The sequence below is a fragment of the Dermacentor silvarum genome, chromosome 3, assembly GCF_013339745.2.
Source record: "Dermacentor silvarum isolate Dsil-2018 chromosome 3, BIME_Dsil_1.4, whole genome shotgun sequence".
NCBI classification, from domain to species: Eukaryota; Metazoa; Arthropoda; class Arachnida; order Ixodida; family Ixodidae; genus Dermacentor; species Dermacentor silvarum.
The window spans coordinates 84,002,807-84,028,661 of record NC_051156.1 but is presented as its reverse complement, the minus strand read 5'-3'; the positions used below and the strand labels follow the sequence as shown (position 1 = coordinate 84,028,661).

The 25,855-nt window shown below is 47.6% G+C and overlaps 2 protein-coding genes across 3 annotated transcripts in view; one reads left to right on the top strand and one right to left on the bottom strand.

Annotated features, from left to right (window-relative positions):
• LOC119445548 (uncharacterized) overlaps positions 1-25,855 on the bottom strand; it is a 381,600-nt gene that overhangs the window by 115,077 nt on the left and 240,668 nt on the right. The window lies entirely within an intron of this gene.
• On the top strand, positions 495-24,929 carry LOC119444518 (malate dehydrogenase, cytoplasmic-like). The gene is made up of 9 exons (XM_049664631.1): positions 495-501; positions 2,185-2,360; positions 7,199-7,321; positions 11,702-11,878; positions 17,108-17,402; positions 18,284-18,585; positions 18,646-18,813; positions 23,408-23,521; positions 24,717-24,929. Exons 1-9 carry the CDS (start codon positions 495-497, stop codon positions 24,927-24,929), a joined length of 1,575 nt encoding a protein of 524 aa, XP_049520588.1.

The following is a 25,855-nucleotide window of genomic DNA, read 5'->3' as shown; positions in this document are numbered from 1 at the left end:
CACTGGTGTCACGAACTACAAGGCATCGACATGAAGAATCACTAACCCCATACAGCACCAAAACTAACCTATTCAAGTTTTCATTTTTCCCGCGCACAATTAACGAGTGGAACTCGCTGCCAATATCATCAGTGCAAAGTATAAAAATGATTGAAAGTCTCAGGATTGATGTTGATTATTTCACTTATACTCCTTTTTGTGTGAATATTGAGATATCAAGGTATTATTACTTTCGTACTTTCCTGTACAAATTAAACACTGTATGACCTACACTGTATGTAAATGTGACTATGTATTGCCTTCACGTGTACACTTTTGCCCCTCCTGCTAGGGCCCAAGTCGGGCCTGCAGTATTTTGTAAATAAATAAATAAAATAAATAAAATCCTGTATAACTCTGCGCTCGCACGGTCGAGAGTCTGCAGCCGAGACTCTGAGGAAATTGCGTTTGATCTTCTTCTTTCTGGGGTTTTACGTGCCAAACCAGTTGTGATTATGATCGGTGAGAACCATGAATAAACGGCTCAGACGTCGGCCAAGTTCAAAAATTATTGAAGACAGTATTTCGGCTCCGGCGCAAGGGTGCCGTTCAACATGTGGAGTAAAAACGCTGAGTGGTCGGTCCTGGACGGCTGAGCGCGTGATATAAGAGGCGAGAGCACATCGGATTGAGAGTTTACATCGTTCATGTAAACTCGACACCATCCCAAACGTACCCCCGTTTTGATAAAACGTTCCTTCACTCAGCCCTCCACCTCAACTCGAGGAAGTGGATGGCAACGCCGCCCATCGATAGATGTGCTCACTGCACTTCATTGACGCGCCACGACGATTCTCGTGAACCATAGCGTCTTGTTTAGTCAAGGGGCAGCGCTGTGAAGATTTACGAAAATGACAAAAAAGAAATAGTCAAGAGGGAAAATCTGTCTGGAAATGCAAAGGGGAGTGTCTTGCTTTTTGTGTCCTGAGCTGGCTGCCTGAGCGCCAAAACATACTGAAGCAAATACGCACCACAGGATGAGGCATGTGTGTGCTGCAAAAAAAAAGGCCCGGGAACAACTTGGCATTTCTTAATGGAATGCCAAGATCTTGACCAAGCGAGACCCGTTCACCTACTAGAAGCGTTGGGATTCCAAGAAAATGAAGGATTTACTCGCCAGCTGTCGAGATAAGTAAAGACGTTTAAGGTATTCGGGCACAAAAAATCGGGGAAGAGCTTGATGGACCTGTAGTCGACTATTGTAAGCGCAAGTAATGGTACACTATAGTGGCATAGGTTTTAAATACGAAACTTAAGGTGGAGGTCAGATAGGCGAAAGGCTATATGGCTATAGATGTAGCAAAACTTGATTAAATCAAGCAGGCTAGGTTGTCCCCTCCCTGTTTCAAGGGGATGCCAATAAGCATCGTCATCCTTGTACTCGGTTGAGTAGAAGAAGAGCTTCGAGTGTAGGGTACTTTGAGAATACGAGGGGGGTCAGTGTTTCTACTTTTCCCTCGATGACCGTTGGCCATTTATTCTGTCGAAGAGCCCTGCTTGACAGCAAAGCCACTGACGCAGCGGTTTTCGTGTGGCCGCGTAGCGGTCGGTATTACACGTAGATCAAAGAACAGTCAGTAAACGCAGCCTGCGTCGAAGCCTCGAAATCGCTTTGGAATGTAATTATCACTGGTTGTAAAACAAAAGTGCCCTTGCGTATATCTCAATTGGATAGACAACGACTTCCTCGCGCTCCTTATTTTAGTCAGTAATTAGCGCAATTTCTGGTTTCTCACATCGCGTTTTACAGTGGGTACATGCTCGATGTGAGTTAGGAGGGGCCAAATCCACAAGCACTTTATGGATATCGAGTCCAGTACTTTTTGATTAACAATTATTTTAGTATCTTCTATGATGACCACGCTCGTGCATTACGGTTCTTTGTTTATGATTTCAAAGACAAACACGAATGTATCCGTACAGGAGAAGCATGTAGTGAATAATATGAAAAGGCTCGGGTAAAACGAAGCCTTCGCGAAATGTTGCATAGATATTGGGCGGTGGCAAAGCTGACTACTAGTAGTTTTGACGTCTGTGAGAACTTAAGTACTCAGCTTTTCTGTCTGGAGTATGAGATGCTCGGATCTGCATACACCTTGACTGGGTGTGGCCTCTTTAGTTATTTTATTTTTCACTCCGACACAGAGGTGATTGCCACAGATGAAGAGAAGACGGCATTCACCGATATCGACGTGGCGTTCCTAGTGGGCTCATTGCCTCGGAAGCCCGGCATGGAGCGCAAAGATCTGCTGACCGCCAACGCCAAGATCTACCAGAGCAACGGACGTGCTCTCGATCAGTATGCCAAGAAGTCTGTCAAGGTGGGAAACCATTAGGAAATGTCAGTGGTTTCGGCGCTCACTGATCTAAAGTACGCGGTTCAATCGTCTGAGTGACCAGAATGAACTGCAATATTTCACCCACTCACGTTCTGCATACGTTTAAAAAGGTAACGTTAAACACATTTCTCGGAAACCTGTCGTCGTTGTTGAAGCGTACAATGTTGGCTAATACTGCAATGAAGCTCGTAGATTCAGTGTTCTGCAAGACTGGTTCTATTTTCCAATGTCCTTCGAAAATGTTCATACGTATGAACATTTTAAACGGATATTGGAAAATTGTAGACTACATGAGAAAGTTTGAACATTATTGCTGAAACTTTCTCATGTCGTCTACAATTTTCTCCAAACTTCTTAAACTTTCTTGAATGCTTTGTTTTCGGTCCAACATACCAAACTCTACAATTTCCAGCCATGTTGTGCGTTTTCTTTTATTGTTCTAACAGGCCAAAAATTTGTGTAACTAACGCCGATATTATGCAGTTTCCTCCAATCGTATGCCAAGGTTGCCCGGAATCTCCTGCTTGTTCCTCCTATTCCATATAGTTTCCTCCAATCTTTTGCAAATCTGGGTCTTCCTCACTCAAATCATCTTCAATGTCTGAATTCCAGACCACGTCAAGTGTTCTTCAATGTACTATGCCTTCTTCCAACCTCCGTTTTAAGGCATGCGGTCTTGCTGAATTTTCGCTTGGGATCAGGTCAGCCAATACATTTTAGATATCAATGTTTCTACTAAATTTGTGACCACCAGATATCGCACAAGCCAAACAATAAGCAATTTGCTCCTCGCTGATGCCATTTAGCCAACATTTGAATTTCACACAACTTAAAGACTACATTATATGAATAATATCTGTAATATTCCCTGCACTGAAAAAATGACGATTAACGCCAATGACGGTGTTATTTCGCAGTGTCTCCAACTCTACCAGATTGGAAGTAACGCCGAACACTTGACTCTCACAGCTGTCAGACTGTTTAGTCATTAATAAAGTTGCATCGACTATTAAAAAGACGCATTACACAATATGTAGAGCGAAAAATGTTCAAATTAGCGGAAGTTTAATTTTTTGTGTTTAGCGCAGAAATTTCAAGAGAGAACGAACAGGAGACACACGGGAGCACTGTCTGCTGTCCGTTGTATATTGAAAATTCTGCGCTAAACACTATAAAAGCTGTCGTACCAACAAGGATGCAGCTCAACGTTCTAAATCTTTCCTTTAGTAATGACAGAATCCAGCATATGACTTCTGCCACGTTTTCTTGTTTTTTTATTTTTATCAACATCAATATATTTCATGGAACGAACACGTTAATTGCCTTAAGCTCAAATTGCATCGTGGAAATGGTTCACTCCGGTATGTTATAAATTTCATGCTTGACAAATTCAAAGAAAGATGTTTGTGTGGAACTTATACAATCTCATCTTGTGTACTGTTTACTTGTGCGAGGAACGACGACTACAGATCTCAACAGCCTAATCTCTTGCAAAAGAAATCCATCAATGCACTGGAAAATCTGGGTTACAACAAAAGCACGAAGTTATAACCGCTGAAAGTCAAGCTACTAACGCTAGAATAAATTGTATAAATCAAAGCTCGCACAGTACACGTGGCCAGACTTTTCTGGAGCATTGCAACTAACAAACCTTAAGAACGTTACTGAATCCCACTAATTAGGACTAACCATGGAATTCAAAGTTTAACGTACCAAATTTCACACTTCCTTAGCAAAAATAAGAATTTAGTGAAGCAGATTGATGAGGCCACTTCGACTGCAAATAAAATGCCTGACGAAGGAGAGTTACCTTCTTTAGGTTAAATATCAGTTTTCTTTGTTACGTTTTGCTTACAGTATATCAGGTCTTATACGTTTTCTTTGCTGGCGTGTTATCAGTTATTATAGTGACATTTTTGGTGCTTTCAAGTTCAATCGAAGCACTGCGTCGGAATAACCTGTTTTGTTTTTACATACCCTGCTTTCATTTGGGCTTAACTGTGGCGCACAGGAGTCAGGACCCTAGACAGGAGCCATGAGCACCTATAGTCCTGTATCATTTTGTGTTGCTTAGATGCAGGAAAATCAAGAACTGTTGAACAAAAAATTTAAAAATAATGGCGGAGATGACGCGCTTCTGTCGCTGCGGGGTTTCAGTGTGGAGGCAGAGATAGTGCAGGGGCATGCGGAAAGCACGGCGCGAGCCGATTTCCTATAGTTCATTTGAATAGCCACAGCAAAAAAAAATATATATATATATATGTATATATATATATATATATATATATATATATAAAAGGAGAGAGATAACTGAATTGTTCCCAGGCGTCTTCAGACTTTTATTCAGGGATGACAACGAAATGACTATGGAACAGCAATCTTTAGCGATAACAGTATTTATGCCGATGTTGGAGAAGAACCCGCAACAGCAGAAAAACACTACTAGTACTACTACATCAAAGCGGTCCTTTCCACGGTTACCGTCCGGCATTCAACCTCCGAATAAACCGGTAGGGGATTAAGATTGTTGAAACAATAATGAAAAAAGAAACGTTACCGTCATCTTGCTGAAAACAAGGAACTTCCCCAACTGCCATCTGAAGAATATAGGAAAAAATTCATCGACGACTACGACACTCTCTAATGCGCATTTTAAGCGCAGCTGTTTAGGTGTTTTGAATTCGCGATATATTTTGGCAAAGAATTTCATTCTGAACCACAGGGTCCTCTCGGCGGCGGTGCTGAGCTTCTGCTCAGCCAGCTCGTTTAGCATCAGCGGCAGATGAACCATTTCCACCGGTTGTGTCGCTCATTGTTCACGAGTAACGCGTGGCTCGCGCGGAGCGCATTCTCTAGCGGCGGCAACGAAGTCGAAGTAGCGCATGCGCAGCGGGTCCGGAGCCCACGCAGTGGGTCCGGAGCGCTTCGTTTCCATATATGGTATCGGTGGACACGCTCGCCGCATGCTTGGTCGCCGCCATGGAGCACGTCTCGTGCGGCACTCCGCTTTCGTCCTCACCCTTCCGCCATACTCTCCTCTTCCGTTTTCCTTCTCGCCCTCTCTTCGCTATCGCCGTCTTTCCTCCTTCGCTGTGCTCGTTTGCTCGGTAACGCCGAGGGACGCAGACGCTCAAGCAGGAACGCGCGCCTAAGAGGTGCGCTCTAAAAATGTGTCCCCTCCGTGTCAATAAATTTTCATGAAGTAAAGGTCAGCTTATCAAAAGAACTAGACCTAAGCCAACTTTTGGTTGAAAAAAAATCGAGCAGTACCAACGCACATCTTGGAATCTAAGATTGCAAGAAGACGTTGATCAAATGCGATAAGTTTGTCCGTTTCATTCCTGCCTCTCTAGTGCAAAAAAGAAAATGGCGCCCGCGCATGCCCTCTCGCGCACACGGGATACGCAATATGACAAAAGCGGCGATCATCTGTCAGAACTCGTTGACGTTGGCACAACGGAAGTATACGTGCGATTGTGACATACTAGTTAGATCATCGGGCTGCTGTGCTGGGTGACCAGGTTCTATCCTATCATCGGGCACGTAATTCAAATTTCTTAATGCGTGAGCTATTCGGTGATACAGCAGCAGCGCCCAGGAACCACGGTAAGGAAAGTCAGGTAGACTTCACAAAGAAAGCGTCCCTTTAAAATAGAAAGAGATAAGTCTTGAGAAATGGAAAGGAGAGCGAGTTTCAAAGGCCTACTATGCAATTCACGATCGTGTCCCGTTAACTAAGCTTAACCAATGAGCACTTAAAGAGGGTCAATTTTTACATATGACATTTTGAAACTAGTAAGCTGATCGTGGCAAATTTCAGAATTCCGCTAGTGTGATTGTAGCCACCTTTGGTAACTGCTTGCAGCTGAAAAATGCATTGTCTGTCAAAGGTATATACGATTTCTTGACCTGAAGTTGGTCATTTCATGTGATCGCTTCATCGTAGATGTATAGGTCAAGGCATAAAAAACGCTTTTACATTACAAATCGGGGGATCCTGCAATAATTAGCAGGATCAACACGAACCTACATGCTTTGTAAGTGTCGTGAAATAATATGCTCTCCTTACGTTCAAGCGCTTTCTTGGAAAGCGTGTCGGCCGTTTGTTGAATGAAGCTCACCCAGCAGCTCTGAAATTTGCCGCGGAAGGAACGATTGAATGTGAATGATGGATTTGACTATGGCGATGGGGAAATGAAAGGAAAAAATAGAACCAATGCATAAGAAAATTTAACCTAGTAAGAGGAGGAGTGCGCAGTCCAGGCACACCAGTGGTTAGCCGCTTCACAATGGCTGCAGTTTGTCTTCACGATGGCAGCAATTTGTCAGTTTCTGCTCAGTGCATCCTCTCCTCAGTGCACTATCCCAACTTCGTGGCTAAACACGTTGCTTGAGATAAGACAAAGAACGGTTTAGGAAGAAAAAGCAACACTAACAAAGTCAAGCCGACAAGTTTTCTACGCGTGTCCTGCGCTCGCGGGCATGTATATCCTTCACGATGGCAGCGGGAAACCAGTGTGTGCACAGGGTTGTCAGCATTATGCAAGAGGTCTGTAGGAATCTACAGCTGGCACAAGCTTTGCGGCGCAGTTAAAACGTTATTCGACAAATGAATATTACTGCGAAATAAACCAGAAAGCTGCATGTCGGAGCTGGACGCTGATGCACCTTTCTTTTCTTGTTTTGTACACATCAAGGACGCACACTGAGCTCTAGCGTAAATACTTAATTTTACGTCAGAAACGATGGTGCAAAATACACGCGACCGGAAGTTTTGTGGAGTAACAAACACACTTCTCGTGTACGGATGGTTTGCACAGGTTCTTGTGGTGGGTAACCCGGCGAATACGAATGCGCTGATCTGCTCCAAGTACGCGCCGTCTATTCCCACGGCGAACATCTCAGCCATGACGCGTCTCGACCACAACAGGGCCCAGGCACAGGTCTGTTTGCACTTGCGGTATTCTGGTGTTTACCTTTCTGGGAAAGTTGAAGTACCCGATTGAGATTTATGTGCTAATGTGTTCAATGGAAATCCGGGAGGAGGAGGAAGCATCACGAAAAGGAGAGTTAGCGCATTCCGAAATGAAGCATCAAGAACAAAGCGTTTTATTGCGATAGCAATTATATGGACACTCAAAAGCAGATTTCTGCCGTCGGCGTCGCCGTCGCCGTCGCCGTGAGGTTCCGTATGACGTCAATGGAGATGAAATCGTCACCGTGGTGGTAAGTGGTTCTTGAGGGAAAGGGAAAGGTTGGCGCTATCTTCTGCAGCCCTTGAGGGAGCACGGCTCAGCGCCAATCGCGCGCCGAACGCTGTATGTGCGAGTGAAAGGGCGCGAGGGACGCGCGCTTTGACGGGGAGTGAACGCACTGCGGAGAACAAACGCGCGTTCTGCACCGTGCTCACTTAAGGGCTGCAGAAGTAGGCGTCTGTTTCCTCCTTTACAATCACCATATATGTAGAGCAAACGCGCCTTCTTCCGACGCGCGACAGGCCGTGGGGGAGGGGGGGGGAGGATGAGAGAAGGGAGGCGACGTTTAGCTGCGGCACCAAGTGCCTATTTATATCAGAGGCTCCGGCAACAGTCACCAACGCCGCACGCATTTTGAGCGAACGCGGGCAAAACGCCGACGGCGTCGACAACAGTTCTGCGTGTTGCCGGTGCTGCTGCATGTCCAAGTTTATACAGCTGATAAAGCTGCTATCATTACTCCCTATAGCTCTCTTCAAATTTGCTATCGCAATTGATGCTTCGCCTTTCAGGTGAAACTGCGACAACTTTTTTCTTGTAACTTCAAGCCAATGTATAGCAATTTACGGACGCTTGAGGCGCGTTTGTTCCCGTATCTGCGATGCATGCGCGGCCCGTGCGCGGAATGGTCAGACGGTCTTGATAATAGCGACAGACGCGCAGTTCGTTTGCCTGAAAAAACGTTGAAGCGAAAGGAACGCACCACCACGCTCTACTTAAGGATTATTTATGCTCGAGCCGCACGCCGCACCGCCTGCCTGCCGCACGCGTGCGGCGCTGCTAAAAACCACACTGCCGTGCAGATTTCGGTTTACACTGCCTGTGCGGACACAGTCCGAGGAGGAACACCCTCCGAGGAGGTCCAGCGCCATGCTACACCTTGCTATCGCTTTCAAAGCTTCGCCCTTAGGGCAAAACTGCCTGTATTTCTGTTTCATATGGCGCGCTATAAACCCACCCTGCTAATGTGTGCTCTACTGGCTTGCTCGCTCGCAAATTAAACGCTCATTCGGTTCAGTTATTCGGTAATAAATCCACTGCCGCCATACCGCATGTTAGCCTCCTAGTTAGCTTCAATGGTTATAGTTGAGCGACTGCGCCGGAAAGGTAGTGGTGGCGGGTTTCCTCACGGGACCAAGGCGAGCATCGAAGGTATCTTTCTGAGGAGCCCACAATTGGTCTCCTTTGCCGCCATGACTGCTTTTATTTTATTGCTATAGTATATATATTGACACTCGAGACCCATTCGCGACGTCGTCATTGCTGCCGCCATGATGTTACAGTATGTATGGCGCACGTGCGGCCCACGCATGTAGGCTTAGAAAGCCCCCAGAGACGCGAGAGAAGCGCAGTGTGTTTGGCCTAAAAAAAATGATCAGGGGTGCTATTGTGGACATTGTGAAATTCCGCTTTTATTTTAAATGTTTGCAATGGCAGCATTATGAGCCAATCAGAGAGGTCGTAGAAGCCCTCTGACCTCTCTGATTGGCTCAAAAGGCAGCTATGACACGATTTGGCAATATGGCGGAATTTGACAATGTCGAATTCGACGCTGAGCGTTGCAGCCGCAGGACAGCTGCTGGAATGAGCGTTGTGCGCAAACTCCTACTGTGCAGCTGTCTGCACATCACAACGAAGTGTATGCATGGGTCTGAGTAAAACGAACAGAACACTTCAAGCTTCAAAAGCTGACGGTTTTTCTTCTGTCTCATCTGGTGCACCATTGTTGCGGAGAGACACCTGCGACGCCGCCGCTTCCTCATAACGCCAGCGCAGAGGGCCTGATAGAGATTTTAGGAGCGAAGCTCCTTATAGCGGCACCCGTTCCGTCCCCGTCGTAGTAGTAGTAGTGTGTAACCAGTCTGAGAAAAATGAGAAAAAAATTCCGAAGTTGTGTCCGTAGCGCGGAATCGAACCAGGGACCCCAATCGAACCAGGGACCCCTCGCTTTCGAGCGCGCGGCGTTAGCCCACTACGCCACGAAGCGCACATAGACACACGCACCACGATGGCAATAAATACCCAACATTAACGAAAGGCAGCGTTTCTAGCGCGTTTCTAACGCGTTTGTGCTAGCGCGTTACGGCCCGTGTAAGAAGCTGGTGTAAGACGCTGTGGCCTCTCCGCCTTACCTTCAACGCGTTTCGAACGCGCTGCCCAAGGCGGTGGCAAGTCAAGTTCAAGTCGAGGAGCGTTTATGAATACGGGGGGTATACTCTCTCAGCAGTCATGTGATGGCGTCGGCAAACGCGGTGCACGTTCCGGCATGTGTAAATGGCTGCGTAAGACGCTGTGGCCGCTCCCCCTTACTAGAGAGTACTGCACGTTTCTAACGCGTTTGTGCTAGAGTTCCCTTAAGCGGGAGATCCGATGATTCCCTCCGGAGCTTCGCCCACTCATCATCATTCACCCCGTGGACATGCTGTGATTTTTTTAGCGTGTCCCGTGCTACCGTAAACGCAAGCGGACTGGGCGTTTTACCGGATGAGCGGAAGCGCAAACTTGAACGGCCTGCACGGTGCGGCCACCTGGTGGCGCAGAGCTCAACCAGACAAACACAGAGCTAAAAATATTGCAGCAAACAGGTGTGTCGTACGCTGATTGTGTAAGTTTTCGGCAGTGGCGTTAACTTGTTCACGATTATGCCGCTGCCGAAAATTTACACCATCAGCGACGTCGAATACGCTTGGTAACTGCAGCTGTGTGTTTTGTCTGGTTGACCTTTGCGCCACCAGGTGACCGCACCGTGCAGGACGTTCACGTTTGCGCCTCCGCTCCCCCGCTGTTCCGCCCGATCTTCCATCGTGTAGCGGAATGCCGGACACGCTAAAACTCTAATTTGTAGCGTGTACGGTATTCTGTCAAACGCGGGCAGTTTGTGTGGATTACCGGCTGGGCGGAGGCGTAAATGTCAGCGGCTCCACTCCAGCCGCTCACGTTTACGCCTCCGTTCAGTCGCTAATCCACTCCAAACCGCCCATGTTGGCGCGAATAACGGAGGCGCTAAATCTCTATCGCCATTAAAATAAACTTCAATGGGTGCTGCGAAGTGTGGCTGTAGACTGTGCAGCATAATGGATGCACTGACGTCTCCGCTTGTCCCGTTGCCGCTGTCTATGATGATTTCTCTGCAATGTGATGTCAGTTTGCGCTGCTTTCTAATATGATGTTTTCATCAACAACCCGATGACGAGATCATAATTTTAGTTAGTATACGAGAGGGAAAGTAAGCAATGAGGCAGAAGTAGTCGCGCTGTGTGTGTAAAGCGAAGATGAATACGTCGCGCCGGCGACACCAGGACGTCGTAAAATCTGCCACCTGTGCAGTGCGGCACGTTGAATGTGGCCCGCATCGTGGTGGTCAGCTCGATCAGCTGTTGTCGCGGTGCATGCGCATAAGTGCGCTGCGTTCGAGCGCTCTTTTGTTTGGCGAAGACCCACACTCTGCACGCTCTTTTCAGTGTAAAGAGTGAGCGAATCTAAGAAGCAAGCTTTGCAGTTTATCGAGAGACCTAGTTCGGCATAGGTGGCGAAGCTTTCCTGCTAATTTCGCATTCCGAAAACTTACGTTACATATTTTGCACTCAGGATGTGCGCAAGGTGACTGCTGCTTAGCTTAGCCATGGTTCTTGCAGTAAGTTGCCCATCGCTTCTCTCGTAGAGAACAGAAAGGAGAAAAAAAAGAAACCGAAGGATATGCTTACAATAGAAACACGCGTTTGCACACCATGTGCAGGTTTGGCCTGTGGTGCATGGCCTGATCGTAACTGGTTACTCTCCGCTATCATCGTATCACCACTATGGCCGCTGTCTAAACTAATGAGAGAGGGAAAATGTGTTGCTGTGTAAACTAATGTCAACTCACCTTTTGCGAGAGTCCGAGCCCACTTCGTAAGTTCCTCTATAGTAGAAGTATATATATCCTGATTTTTACCTGGTCAATACTGTGTTTGCCTCTGAACTGTGCATTTCCTTCAGACACTGATATGTGATACAATTGCTTCGATAATTCTACAGTTAGCAGTGTCTCTTTAACAAGACATCAGTTCCTTGGCGACGCTGCTGCAGATTTCCCTAAAGCTGAAGGTGTCAAGTGCTGACGTGCGGAACGTGATCATCTGGGGCAACCACTCGTCCACCCAATTACCGGACATCAGTCACGCCTTCGTGACTCTGGGTGGCCGGAACGTCAGAGTCACCGATGCCATCAATGACGACGGCTACACCCAGAGCGAGTTGCTCACCGTACGTGACACTGTTTTCACCGACGCCATCTTATACATCAGCTGCCCGGTATCAGTACGAGTGGAACACACTCAGTTGTCGGGCGACTGGCAGTGCTCGATTGTTGATTTTTACAGCGAAGCGAAGCGTTCTGGCGGATCGCGTCCGCGGACAAAACGACGACGCGTGCAACAACAATTTTCGGCGGCGGATATATATCGGTTTATGCATAGTGCCTTAGCACAGGTGTCAAAACAGATGATGGATGGCCCATTGTTATACTCCTCGCCATTGCCGATGCCTCTTTCACAAGTGTCGCGATACTCGGCGGCGGCACTTCCTACTAATCATTGTGCCAATCCTTTCCACCAATCTTTGTGTCTCATGACGTAGAGATCGCGCTAGCGCTGTCATCAGCAGTTGCCCTTTGGACTCGCTCTAGGACGGACACTCGTTTAACCGCATATTCCTGGATCCTGACGTCAGGATCCTGACGATGTCGTGCAGTGTGCCGCGGCTAGCAACGCTGTGGCTCATACGCTAGTCTATGATGATGGAACGGACTTGGCGCAGCAAACGCACCACTTTGCCATCGCGCCGGGCGATGGCAAAGTGGTGCGTTTTCAGTGGTGCAAGTGGTGCAGTTTTCAGTTGAGGTGGACTACTTTCTCTGGAGCTTTTCATAAGTGCATTGCCTGCACTTGTGGCTCAACCATGCTAACTCGTAAACGCATACGAGCTTCCTGCGATTTTAGTATTTTAGTAGTGACGGCATTGTTCATACTGTTTTCTACTTGTCGCATTGGGAGGAAGGCATGTCAGTGATGCACTCGGGAATGCTTAAAATTGGTGACCATCAAATACTTCTCAGTTAAGAAGCACTTGCTAGCTTGGTGGTTGCTTTCGATCACACTGATACGTAAACTGAAGTAGTAGATGCGATATAAATGTGGTTACTTCTGAGGTATGCTTCCGCAACTTTATTTTTAAGGCAAAGCTTTCTTCGCCTGCTGTCTAGTTGCTGTTGATGTTTATTTGTTGAAAACGGGCACGATCTCTTCTCTTGGTATGTAGCGATTGGAAAGGAAGGGCCCAGGGGGGAGAAAAGGGGTACTAGAACAGGGCAAGTTAAAATGCCCTGGCTCTTTGACGAACATGCTGAAGACGCTAAATATAGTCAATAATCATATTATATAAATTTACTAAAGCAGACCGATCATAGTCACAGCTTCGCTGGCTTCCATATTCACAGCAGCGGAAGGGTTCAGAATTTTTGTTGAAAAAATCAACGCGTGCCACAATCAGTAAAATTAACGTTATTTGGCGCCCTTAATTAATTGGGAACCGTATTATACGGTCGCCATCTGCGCATGATGTTTGGAGAGACTACGCCCTCCAAGTTACATTATAAGGTAACGAAGTCAATTAGAGGATCAGAACTGTCTTAAGGGGCGTAAATCATCAACTGAGGTCATATTTCGGAATGCTACCATACTCCGACCTTCACATAGGTAGACGAATGCACCTATGAGACTTAGCCCTAATTAGTGAGAGAGTGGGCGTGAATCTCATTATGAGCGATCACAAATAAGTAGAGGGTGTTAGTCCCAATGTAAGTGCCGAAATTAATCCGCGTAGGTTTGTTAGTCTGAGTGGAGTCAGTGAGACCTGTATATTGAAGCTTGTGTGCACATGCAGAAATTTTGTACATTGCCCTTCGGCTAACTGTCAAACTTCACCGCATTGTACCTATATATATATATATATATATATATATATATATATATATATATATATATATATATATATATATATATATATATATATATCAGTGAAGTAAAGAGTAACTGGAGCCGGCACAGAAGTAGTTCAAAAAATAGAAGCACGTAGGAAAAACATAACAAGATTTTACTGACGTTTCGGCCGGGCTCCGGCCTTCATCAAGAGTGCGTGTACAAGCATACAGAGCTTAATTTATACCTTTTTGCCGTAAGAGTGAAAAGAGACAAGAAAAAATACAAAGTGAAAAAAATAAATAAATACAAAGTAAAAAAAAAAGAATACAACGAACACGTAAATGGAAAACTGCGCTTGCACAGAGTGGAATTATTAAAAAAAGGGAATACAACAAGGCTGTGAAAACAAGCTCCTAAATCGTCAGTAGCCCATGACCACAGGTGTGCACAGATTTCCTGTTGTCATGGATGTCAACACGTGCAATGACTCATGTCAAAGTCATCAAAACGATGGGCATGTACAGGGGTACAAAGTTGGGCGTGCATGGAGTGGGATTATTGAAAACGTATTAACAAAGAGCATGCGGGCATCACTGACAGGATTTAGTGGCGTCGTGAGTGTCTACACATCTGATGGCTCATGTCAAGGTATATCAAAAACAACGGGCATGTACAGTGGTGCTATACAGGGGTACAAAGTTGGGCGTGCATGGAGTGGGATTATTGAAAACGTATTAACAAAAAGCATGCGGGCGTGACTGACGGGATTTAGTGGCGTCGTGAGTGTCGACACATCTGATGGCTCATGTCAAGGTACATCAAAAGCGACAGGCATGTACAGTGGTGCCATAAAGGGGTACAAAGCTGCGTATACATACAGTGGCATTGTGAAAAACATATGAACAAAAGGGATGCGAGCGGTCGCTGCTGCCAGTATTTATAGCGGTAAGTAGTTCCACTTACTTTTTTCGCAAAACGCTCTTGTATGCATTGAAGCACAAAAGTAACTGGGACGCCCATATATATATATATATTTCAGGAGACAACCCGAACGTTAACAGCTTGCATTTGGCAACGTAGAGAGGCTACATCCTTTTTATTAACACGTGTATTTACGGCACGTAGTCGTAACGTCATTGTTGCGTTATAGCAGAATTTCGGTTTAGAATTAATCTACTGTTGTAACGCCGCAAGAAAGTTAGGAATAAGTGCTGTAAATGCGAATGTTGTGTTGTTAGAAGAGCGTGCCGTTTTACGTTGCCAACTGAAAGCTGTTGAAATTCGGGCGGCCTTTTGAAATACCATTTTTAGAAGTGATGCCAATCTAGAAATGATGCAATTGCTCGTTATTTGCGGTGAAGCTCGACAGATCGCCGCAGGGGCAATGTCGAAAATTCCTGGATATGGGCCTGCGTGAATTTAAATGAGTCTGACTCATATGGGACTCTCATTGTTTTTGAATCCGAAGAGTACATACCTGGCTGAGCTCACATGATCCCGAGTGATTCTGACTGTGTCATTGTATAAAATTATATATATATATATATATATATATATATATATATATATATATATATAAAGCACCATTTAATAAATTGTGCAAGCTCTTTCATACGTGACAACCGCTTACCTTCAAATACTAAACGGTTCCCCACTTTCACCCACGCCCCTGGACACTGACATACAAATATGCCCGTCCTGGTGACGTTCATGACTTACACGGGGTGACCATTATTAAGTTGTACGAAATTTTTAAACAGTCGCCTCTCGCAGATAATAGTTCTAGACCTTCATCTGGATTATTCAGAGAGGCAGACATTGCTCGCACGAGAAATGAAAACAGATACTCCACTAATTAGCATACGTTCGCTAATTAACTTCCTAATTATTTACTTTACGACATATATTGCAATTTACTCATTGTAACCGGTGAACTTGCAAGGCGTATACAATTATAATGAATTTCCAGAATCACATCAGTGTTGAGATATGCGCCGTGGAACTCGCCATAAAAGTGCACTGTTGTTCCACTTACTTTTTTCGCAAAACGCTCTTTCATGCATTGAAGCACAAAAGTAACTGGGACGCCCATATATTTCACTCCAGTTTCCAAAATAATATCTCGGAACTGGTGTCATCCTGGAAATTCCTTTCAAGTAGATACATCTTGCAAACTCGTGGTTTACAATTAGTAAATTGCAATATGTGCCATAAAGTAATTAATTATTAAGTTTATTAGTGAATTTCCATGACTTAGTTGAACATCTGTTTCGATTTCGCGTGCTAGCAATGTCTGTCTCTTCGAATTTTCCAGCTCAAGGGCAATAATGATGCCATCTGCCACAGGCGATTTTTCTAAAATTCAGTAAAACTTGAATATGATCACCCCATATATGACTTCTAATCTAGCAGCCGTCTTTACCGTGGGCTGGTGATCTCGTGTCCTGGTGTGTTAATATTCGGTGTCCAGCGAGTTTCAGCCTGCAAGTCTGATAAGCCCATGACCCCATTAGTCTTTTACTTAGGTCATGTTTCCGTCAGCTTATGTCAGCCCATGACTTTGTGAGTGGCCTGGAGTATGAACCCGCGAATCTGTCACTTTTAGCAAATTGGTGATTCCTTGAATTTTATGAGTCATTGCTTTAGCAGTATCTGCATGAAATAGTCTTGGTAGCGGCTCGGTGTCGGCGCGGCCCCTTATCACCAATTCATCTGTAAAATAAACGCACCCCATCGTAACAATATATATTGTGAGACGTCGGCCGATGCGATGCCTTTATTTCCGAGCAGCCGCCTGAGTCCAAGAAGAAGCACCGCACGAGACAAAAGATGATGATGAGTCGTATGTACAAATGACGACGACGATATGCACAAATAGCGCTCACACAAGATGATGAGTCGTATGTACAGATGACGACGACGATATGCACAATATGCGCTCACAATATATATATATATATATATATATATATATATATATATATATACGCGAAGAAAGGGAACCGGGAGACCCGATTTATTAATCATATTATAAGAAGCCACCACACAATTACACCAAGGACAACATAGGGGCAATTACTTGTACTTACTAATTGAATTAAAGCAATGCTAATTTAATGGAAACGAAAATGGATGAAAAGAAAGTCAGGCAAGTTTGCACTCGGTCGCGCAAAGCTTAGGCACAGCGATGCTTACTGGCTGCTACAGCTAGGTATGAACTTGGTTGCCTGCTAGGTCTTAACTTGGTTTAACTTAACTACGAATGTAGGAAGGTATTCTCCAGCGATCATTTTTGGAGGTTTCTTCCCTTTCGCGACATTTCGCGTGAATAGCGCTGGACGCGTGGGCGCCTACGAGCGACAGCGCTCCTGGCATGCCACTAACGCAGGCAGGCTAACCAAGGTTGGCACAGTGCCAAGAACGCTGCTGCTTGCAGACGCCGAACGCGATTGGAGGCTAGCCGCTCGAGATTAATCGGCCAGCTTCGCTGTGTCTTGAGCTTTGCGCGGCCTAGTGCAAGCAGCCGATAACTCGCCACGAGCTCTTAGCTGCTCTGGGCCGCACGAAGCGACGCAGTGCACCGGGGTTATATGGTATCACAGTCCAAATGCTACGGAACCTGGCTCACCCGGAGACAGACCGGCTGCTGGACTACTTCAACGACATCTGGCAGTCTGGCTGCCTTCCAGAGGCACGGCTGATGGCTGTCGTTGTCCCGGTCTTGAAATCAAGAAAGTCTGCCACGGCGCTCACCTCCTACAGGCCTGTCTCCCTCACCTCGGCGGCCTGCAAGGTGTTGGAGTCTGAGCGTTGGCGAGCCTCGAGTGGATAGCACGAGCTTTCGACTTCTTCCCAGAACAGCAGAATGGATTCCGTCGTCACCGGTGCCCTGCTGACTCCATCGCGGACGCAGTGTCATCCCTGGAGGACGCGAGGCTCGGGCGAAGTGGCACTCCTTGTGCTTCTTGATGTGGAAAGCGCTCTTAATGGCTTGCCTTACCCGGTCATTGAGCGCTCTCTAGACGATCTTGGGGCTACGGGATGTCTCCGGCGTTTCGCCACGGCCTTTCTCACAGGGCGCTCCCTTTGTGTAAGAGTGGGAAATGCTGTGAGCTCCCCACGGCGGTCTATTCCGGAGTGCCTCAAGGATCCGTCCTGAGCTCCTTTCTTTTCAACTTGGTGCTGGCGTCTCTCCCTTCTGCCATTCCAACAGACCTCGGGCATCGTGTCTACATTTCCGTATACGCCAGTGATGTAGCTCTGTGGACGCGGTTTCCCACTAGAAGCCTTCCAGCCGTGCGGTCCTGGTTGCAGCATGCCCGGGACGAAGTTGTTTCCTACTTCCTATCAGTGGGCCTCTCTGTATCGTCCACGAAGACAGAGGCCCTTCTCGTCCATCCCAGCTTGGCCTTACGCCGTCGAGCTGTTCCGATGGTGCTGGGCGGAAACCACATACCATGGAAGCGGGTCGTGACCTACTTGGGCCTGCAGATAGACCACCGGCTCTCGTGGGCGGCAGCGGTCAATGCGCTCTTTGCTGAAGTGCTGAAGGTCCAAAAGGCGGTTGGCCGTCTGCTCCTCCATGGCAGAGGATGCACACTACAGTAGGGCCTACGTCTATACACCGCCGCGTCTACGTCAAGGCTTCTGTATGCACTCCCCCTCGTGGCCCTCCCACGGGCTCGTGTAGACCACCTGGAGCTCCAGCACCGTAAAGCCATCCGGATGATTCTTGGTTTGCCAGGGACCTCGCACATCGCTGCCACCCTAGCCGAGGCAAAGGCTTGGCCGCTGTCCCTGCTGCTGCTACAACGTGGCCTCCATCACGTTGACAGACTACATCACGCCCCGGGTAGCGCGGCTCTGCTGTCGAGGTTGCGAAGCCGACCTCACTCGCTCATGGGCAGTTTGTGTCAGCTCTACGAGGACGTTGTTGGTCGCCCACCCACGCTAGCCGTCCCGCCACCTCCTCCGCACCATCAGTCATTGGAGGTCTGTACTACACTGGAGGGCATCACGAAAAGGTGATCCCCAACCTGCGCCTTGTTCCAGACGTCGGCATTCCTGCTGAAGGACCGACTGGACGGACATCTGCACATCTACACTGACGGCTCCGTCCATGCAGACTCCAGATCTGCCACAGCCTCCTTCGTGATCGCTGCCCTCCAGCGCTCGGGAGTGTGCCGGCTGCCTTTGGCAGCTAGCTCCACCGCCGCTGAGGTGACCGGCCTCCATCTGGCTGCGCACCTGCTGGCGGAGGACCCCCCCGGATTCTCCGGCTGTGATCCTCTGCGACTCGCGAACGGCGCTCCTCGGTCTTCATCGACCGGAGACCACTGGCTTTGGCGTGGCCCTGCTGGCGATAAAGCTTCGCGCCCTTGTTACGAGTGGCTTCAAGCTGTCGCTGCAGTGGCTCCCCTCTCACGTCGGCGTCCAGGGCAACGAGGAGGCTGACGCCCTGGCAAAGACAGCACACCATGATCCTGTACCATTCAGCACCACTGTAACTACCTTTGAATACGCAAGGCACACGTTGCAGCGGCACCTAACGGCGCTCCACCCGGATCGGCGCGTCGCCAGCGGTCTCCCTCCCTGTCCACTTCCTCATCGCGGCCTCACAAGGCAGGAGCGGTCTCTCCTGCTGAGCCTCCGGATCGGCTGCTCCTGGACGGCTTCCCGGAAGTACAGCAAAGGCCTGGCGCCAACCCCGGCCTGCTCAGCGTGCGGAGAGGAGGAAACAATCGAACATCTACTTTGTTTCTGCCCCGCCTTCTCCAAAGAAAGGGCTTCACTTTACACGTCATTCCGACGCCTAGGACACCCTACGGACTCAGCATCGCAGCTGGTCTTTCCCGGTCGGCACCACGGCTCCATCTTCAGGCACATTCTCACATTCCTGGAGGACACGGGGCTGTCGTGCAAATTGTGAATGCGGCGCCTGGCTACCCCTGACGGTCAAGGACTGTGTAATCGATCTAGCTTCACCCTCTTTTCTTTCTTGTTTACATCCCCCGCCCCTTCCCCAAGGCGCTGAGTCGTGCTCCCTAAAAGGCTGCAGAAAATAGCGCCTCTTCCTCTTCACAACCACAATCTCTTTCAGTGCAAGTTTTTCGCCTTTTTTTTTTTTCTCCTGGCTCAGCGCGCCGCGGAGAGAAGAACGACAGGTGTCGGAAAGGCAGGGAACTGGTGAGGAAGAGCCCGCGTGCGCACGCACGCGGTCTCCTCCTCCTCTTTTGGGTTGTCATGGCTACCACGGCTACGCACCACAAATTATGGCTGGCTTAAACAGCTTCACTGTTAAAACAACTGGCCGCAGGTGGGGAACGATCCCACGTCTTCGAATTACGCGTGCCGTGCTCTTACCTTTGAGCTACCACGGCGCCGTTTTCCCATCCACTTTCTGGGGTATTTATGTTTTTTGGGTTTTTTTTTTACAACTAGAACTAACCCTAGGAGTATCAGCCAGCACCACCGCTCACAAACCTAGGCGGCGGACGTGGAACATCCTTTCTGCCGCAGGCGTCACGAGTACGTGATCTTTTTGGGTGAAGGTAACTAGTCAATAAACCACAAGTACCGCAGGAAGTGGATGGGAAAATGGAGCCGCGGTAGCTCAATGGTAAGAGCATCGCACGCTTGATGCGAAGACGTGATATCGTTCCCCACCGGCGCCAAGTAGTTTTGTAGCGTTAGCTACACTGGCCTAGCCAAGCCCGTTTCGCGTGGCACATCAAGAGCCGTGCTGCGCATGCGCAAGGATCAGTGATGTCACACGGCTTGCGCTCCGGAGCCACCGGAGCCGGCACCTCTCGCGCACTCACCGTCGCCGGTCTGCGCATTCCAGAGGAGTGACGTCGTAGCCGTGGTAGACGCACTGGCGCCGGCGGGCGCTCGCTCGCTGTGCAGTCGCCGTCTGACACTGCGCTGGAGCCGCTGCGCTTCTGACTGGCGTTTGCCAGTGTGGTATAGCCATGGAGAAGGAGAGCGCAAATGCTGCTCAACAGCGCAGAAGAACGGAGAAGCTTGACTCATCGGATCCCGAAGTAGTTGCCTGGCAATTAGCGGTTGAGCGTAGGAGGAATGAATACATGTGCCACATAATACGTATACCGCGTGTGTGTCATTGGAGCAGCAGTAAGCATGACAATCAAGCTAATCCTTGACAATCTAGGCAACCAAGAAAGCTAAGAATAATTAGCTGAACCTTTGCTAACGCTACGTATATCCGGCATAGCCGAGCTAAGCCACTGCAACTCTTTTTCATCAATTTTCATTTCCATTAATTTATCATTTCTTTATTTCAATTAGTAAGTACAAATAATTTCTCCTATGTTGTCCTTGGTGTCATTGTTGGCTTCTTATGATATATTTCACTCCGACATTCTGTCGCGCGGCAACCTCAGGCGAATAAAAAATATAGGCTAAATTTACCTGAGCCAGCGATTATGAATGAGTGAGTCAGAGTCCGAGTCAGCATGTAGTCTGATCTTGGAAAGTCATTGTCCAGGTGAGCCAGGCTTATTCTGACTTTGGTTAGTCTAAGGAGTCCAACGCTAAATAAAAATTGGTAGTGTGGGTGAGTTCTGTTTATTTCACAGACTCTAACTGGGAAATGTCACGCAATGACAATCCCCGCTTTGGGGGCATCACTCAGCACCCTGAGTGTCTGCTACCTGCCTTGCCGATAAGCTTGGCGTTTACGGGAAAACAAACGATGCTGACGACAGGAGCGCTCATTCACAATCCCATTGATGATTATCTGCCCTTGCGCTGTGTTTGACATCACCGCATATGCTTTCAGCACAACCTCGCTAGCCAAAGGTTACCTGGACAGCGCAAGGAAAGGTAGAACAGGATTATTGGCAGGCGTTCTTCTAGTACAAAAGTACAAAGTACAAAATTTTGATGGTTTGGTGGCCTGGCCGTTCTGCTTAAACACTAAGATGGCTGGCGTCTTCTCAGAGCAACGTTCTAACAAAATAACTTAGTGGTTGTTTTAATGCATGTTCATTAAAAAAACGCTGCCCTTGACCATGAACGGCGCTGGCTAACACTCTCGGGTTAATCTTGTACACATACGGAAATGCCCAGTAAGCGGAAGGATGGCCACAGTGGTAGATTAATTAGTAGAGCACCGGACGCGCAAAATGGGATATCTGGGGTTGACTGTCACCTGCAGCAAGTTATCTTTTTGTCCGCTTTCCCGATTCCCTTTACCTTATTACCTGTACATTTCGTTCAAACGTAACAAATTAACTCCCCGGTGCTTTGCCTGGCTTCATTATCTGTTACTTCGTATGGCTGTTACTAACGAACAACCGAGCCCCTCGGAACCCCTTACTCATCAAGGTTGAAGACTGGGCGTGTTGGTGTAGCATATCTCTAGAGCTTGGAATGCGCAACATTTTAGACGAGACACAGATAAAGAACACACACGACAGAGTAATCTGTCGTGTGCGTTCTTTATCTGTGTCTCCTCTAAAACACACACGACATAGTGCTCTGTCGTGTGTGTTCTTACTCATCTTTCTCGTAAAATGCAGTTGGGAACTCCCAGGCAATACCATCAAGCAGGCAGATTTGTCGTGCTGTTATCTCTTTAGCGACGCTCGCAGTAAGTACAGATGCAGAAAGCCGGACGGTCCCATATTTCTTACGCTTGGTGCGCGGGTTTTTTGTGTGCGCCTACGCATTGTGCGTCCGCATGTTTCTTCCTGATGACAGGCTATCTGATCAAAATGTTCGAACTGCTACCTTGTTTCGTGTTCACCCGTAAAAAAATCGTATACGCAAACCCTAAGTACGTGGTTTCAGCAAGCCACGTGTAATCCAGATTCGTTTTCGCCAGCACTAGCATGAACCAGGTCTTAACCAAGAGATCGAAATTAGCCTCGAAGATTGCGGGTCGCTTACGCCAACTCGGAGACTCTCTGCGCTCCCACTTCCTCTCTTTCCGTTGTTCCTCTACTCTTCTAATCGAATGCATTTACCTGAACCTTGCTCCGGGTCAAGACAGTCGGCGCACCCTGGTGCATGCGAGTTGACCGGACTCAAATGGCAGTTCAACCGAGCAACCCGACCTTTGCAGTTCATGCAAACTCTGCTTATATCTCGATTACAATTAAAACAGTGCGCGTCGTTAAGCGTCTTTCTTAGCATGTGTGGGGCTGTCACTTAACCTGCTGACAATGCTTCTGCACTTTTTTTACAGCGAAGCTGTCTATGGCTAGAGTGCCATAGATTTTTCGTGTGTGTCAACAGATTTGCGTGTGGAAAAACTGAGCTCCCGAACTTAATTCAAAATAGCTTCATTCTGTACAAAAGCTTATACGTCTCATCACTTAGACATGCATTTTCAGTAGAATAATTATCAATAGGCACCATTTTCAAAATCAGTAGATTTTCAGGTAGTTAATAAAGGTTTCTCAAAGATCTGCGACCCGCGTCGGCTATGTGTACGCTCGCGACCACCCTCTCTTTGTCGTTGTTCCAAGCGCTTGCGTAAGTCGTTTCCTTCCGCTCTCCAAGCGTGGCGGTCCCGTCGAGCGTGTCTAGTTTCCTCCGCCTCCCCGAGGCGGCAGCAGTCTTCCACGCGAATGTTTGCCGCCGGTCAAGACGGCCGATCAAAATAAGTGTGTGTGCGTGTCTTTCTTCTCGAGGACCGCCGTCGCCACTCAAGAGAAACTAAATTTGCACATACCGTTGATCTAAATTCTGTGTCACCTATATGCCGTGTGCTAAACTGCTTCACTGGTAATCCACCTTCACAGCAGTGTAATGGCGCGTGATTTTTTTTTTTACTCCTCGCCTGCAGACTGTGCAGAAGCGTGGTGGTGCTGTGATTGCGGCGCGCAAGCTCTCCAGCGCCATGTCGGCTGCTAAAGCAGCGGCCGACCACATGCACGACTGGTGGCATGGTATCCCCGAGGTCAGTACCATCTACTGTTCACTGTATGTTTGTCGATATCGTTTGAACAAAATGATCTTATAAATGCGTGCTACTGCAGTGCATAACAGCCTGCAGGTACCGACTCCTCTGCTTCTGCATTCGTTAGTTATCGCGGAATTGACGGGTAATCCGATACATGCACGTACAGGTTTCCAATTGACATATTGCCACGGCAGGCCTCAGTAAGTGTACGTGCAAGTCAGTAAGTCAAGCTTGCACGTGCTGCTTACGTTTCCACTCTTCCTCCTTATTACGGCTTGGCAGTTTAGCACTGGTGTTCAGCCAGTGCGCGAAATGTTTAGAACGGTTCGGATTTCATTGATTGTTTTACTTCCTATACCACACTTTTTATTATTTTCTTTGGAACGAAGCTATCATTAAATATATTACCTTTGGTAGCTACTTGAATTCAGTCGCAATGCTCAGATTGATAATTAAAGAGGCATCGCTAATCAACTATTTCATTGTTAACTTCCGGGTACATGTTCAGATTGTGAGTTCAAGCCGCGCACTATGAAAGTCGTGTTCATTTCGCATAAATCCACAGCCTAGCATCACTTTCAATGTATTCATCCATGCAGCAGATGCTGCAATATACACTGGCACTCCACTTAGTTTTGTCCCACACAGCGCGAGCAAATTTGGGGGCAAGTATTTACTGCCACATCAAAGTAGCGTGTGGCCAACGTTGCCAGCGCGGCTTTCGTACCAGCTTCTAAGTTACACTAGCTTACCCGTAAATGTACATCGTCCTAAGGAGATAATTAACGGATAAGCTGATCAGGCTTAAGGATTAAACAAATTAATATTCGCCTTAGCGTCTAGAGTTTCAGCCTTGTAGCACACGGTGGTGAACCCGTGATTTAAGTGAACCCTTCGGGAATGCGTTAAGGGTCATGCAAAGTAGCCGTTGTTCAAAAAAAAAGAAAGAAACAGTCGCGGCTGCTACCCCCCCCGTTAAATAATTCTGCATAAACTTCAAGCAACTTAGCGCTTTCTGGACGCTTCATTTGTCGGCGACGTGTGGTTTCTATCTGCCCCGGAAATGCAGTCGTTCCAAAATACGGCTCTGGGTGAAACTTCTGGCGTAAAAATGAATTACCTAAGGACGTTTTGATTTTGAGGGCTGGTTCTGAAAGATATTGATTGGTGCGGGGAACTAATGCATTCGCAGGGCCATTGGGTGTCTATGGCGGTGCTGAGTGACGGCTCGTATGGATCGCCAGCCGACGTGATGTTCAGCTACCCTGTGCATATCGACTCGCAGCGGCGTTGGCGCATCGTGGACGGACTGTCCATGTCGGACTTTGTCCGGCAGAAGATCCAGGTCACTGGCCAGGAGCTCGTCGAGGAACGAAACGAAGCCCTGGCTTTCTGCAAGAACTGACCTTGGTTTCCTACAATAACTGCGACTACAATCAAGCCCAGAATGCTGGAACTCATACCAAGCAAACACCTCGTTTTCATCAGTTTTATCGGGTCTTGTGGATTGTCATCTCCCCATTCCTCATTCACAGTTGTCCCACTCCCTCAAAACACTGGGCTTTTTGCGACTGCCTCTACCCTTCGACAGCAACACAACAGTCCATGAACACCTACATTTCCAGAAATTCTTGCGACTGAGAATAAATTTACTAGTGTGAATACTTCTAGAAACTGGTTTATTAGGAAAGCAAGAAGACATACGTAATTATGTACCCATGCGCACCGCAATACATTTTCGCTAGGAGCATTAGCATCTTAGCAAGTGCACCTGGTGACCACTTAACTTCACGCGTAGTGAAGCATGCAAAAAGGCAAATCACGCATGATGAATAGGCTTGGAACGCAACTGTGATTGGTTGTCATGGCAACGCCGTGCGAAAGGATCTGGAGCCTTTTCAGCCACCTGGCGAAGATAGAAATCAACGAGCTTCAAGTCGCCGTGGTAACATTGTAATACGTGGCTAAGCCGGAGAGCAAGGCTTCTAAAGTTTATGGTTACGTTATGATACCTCAAAATAAGTCCCCGATGCTTAACCATCACAGTTGGTCAGCAGCTATAGTCCTCTGACCTGTCCCCTTTCTTACAGGGCAGAGTACGAAACTACCGTGTACGCGTAGATGACGATGCACTTCAGCAATTCCAACGTTGGCCAGATATAACTCTCCGCCGCTGCATTCCTAGCTCTGAGACCGGAAAGCTGCCTAAGGATGCTAAATCTGATGGTAACTTGAGTCTATCTGGTGACCCAGCGCTGTAGCTATGGCGTTCCGCGGCTAAGCTCAAGGTCGTGGGTTCTATCCCGGCCGCGGCGGCCGCATTTCGATGGG

Bases quoted from the DNA above. Each gene is read 5' to 3' on its own strand.
- LOC119444518 (XM_049664631.1), top strand. The intron at 2,361-7,198 runs GTGGGAAACCAT...TGGTTTGCACAG, and splicing joins ATGCCAAGAAGTCTGTCAAG to GTTCTTGTGGTGGGTAACCC. The intron at 11,879-17,107 runs GTACGTGACACT...TGCGCGGCCTAG, and splicing joins CCCAGAGCGAGTTGCTCACC to TGCAAGCAGCCGATAACTCG.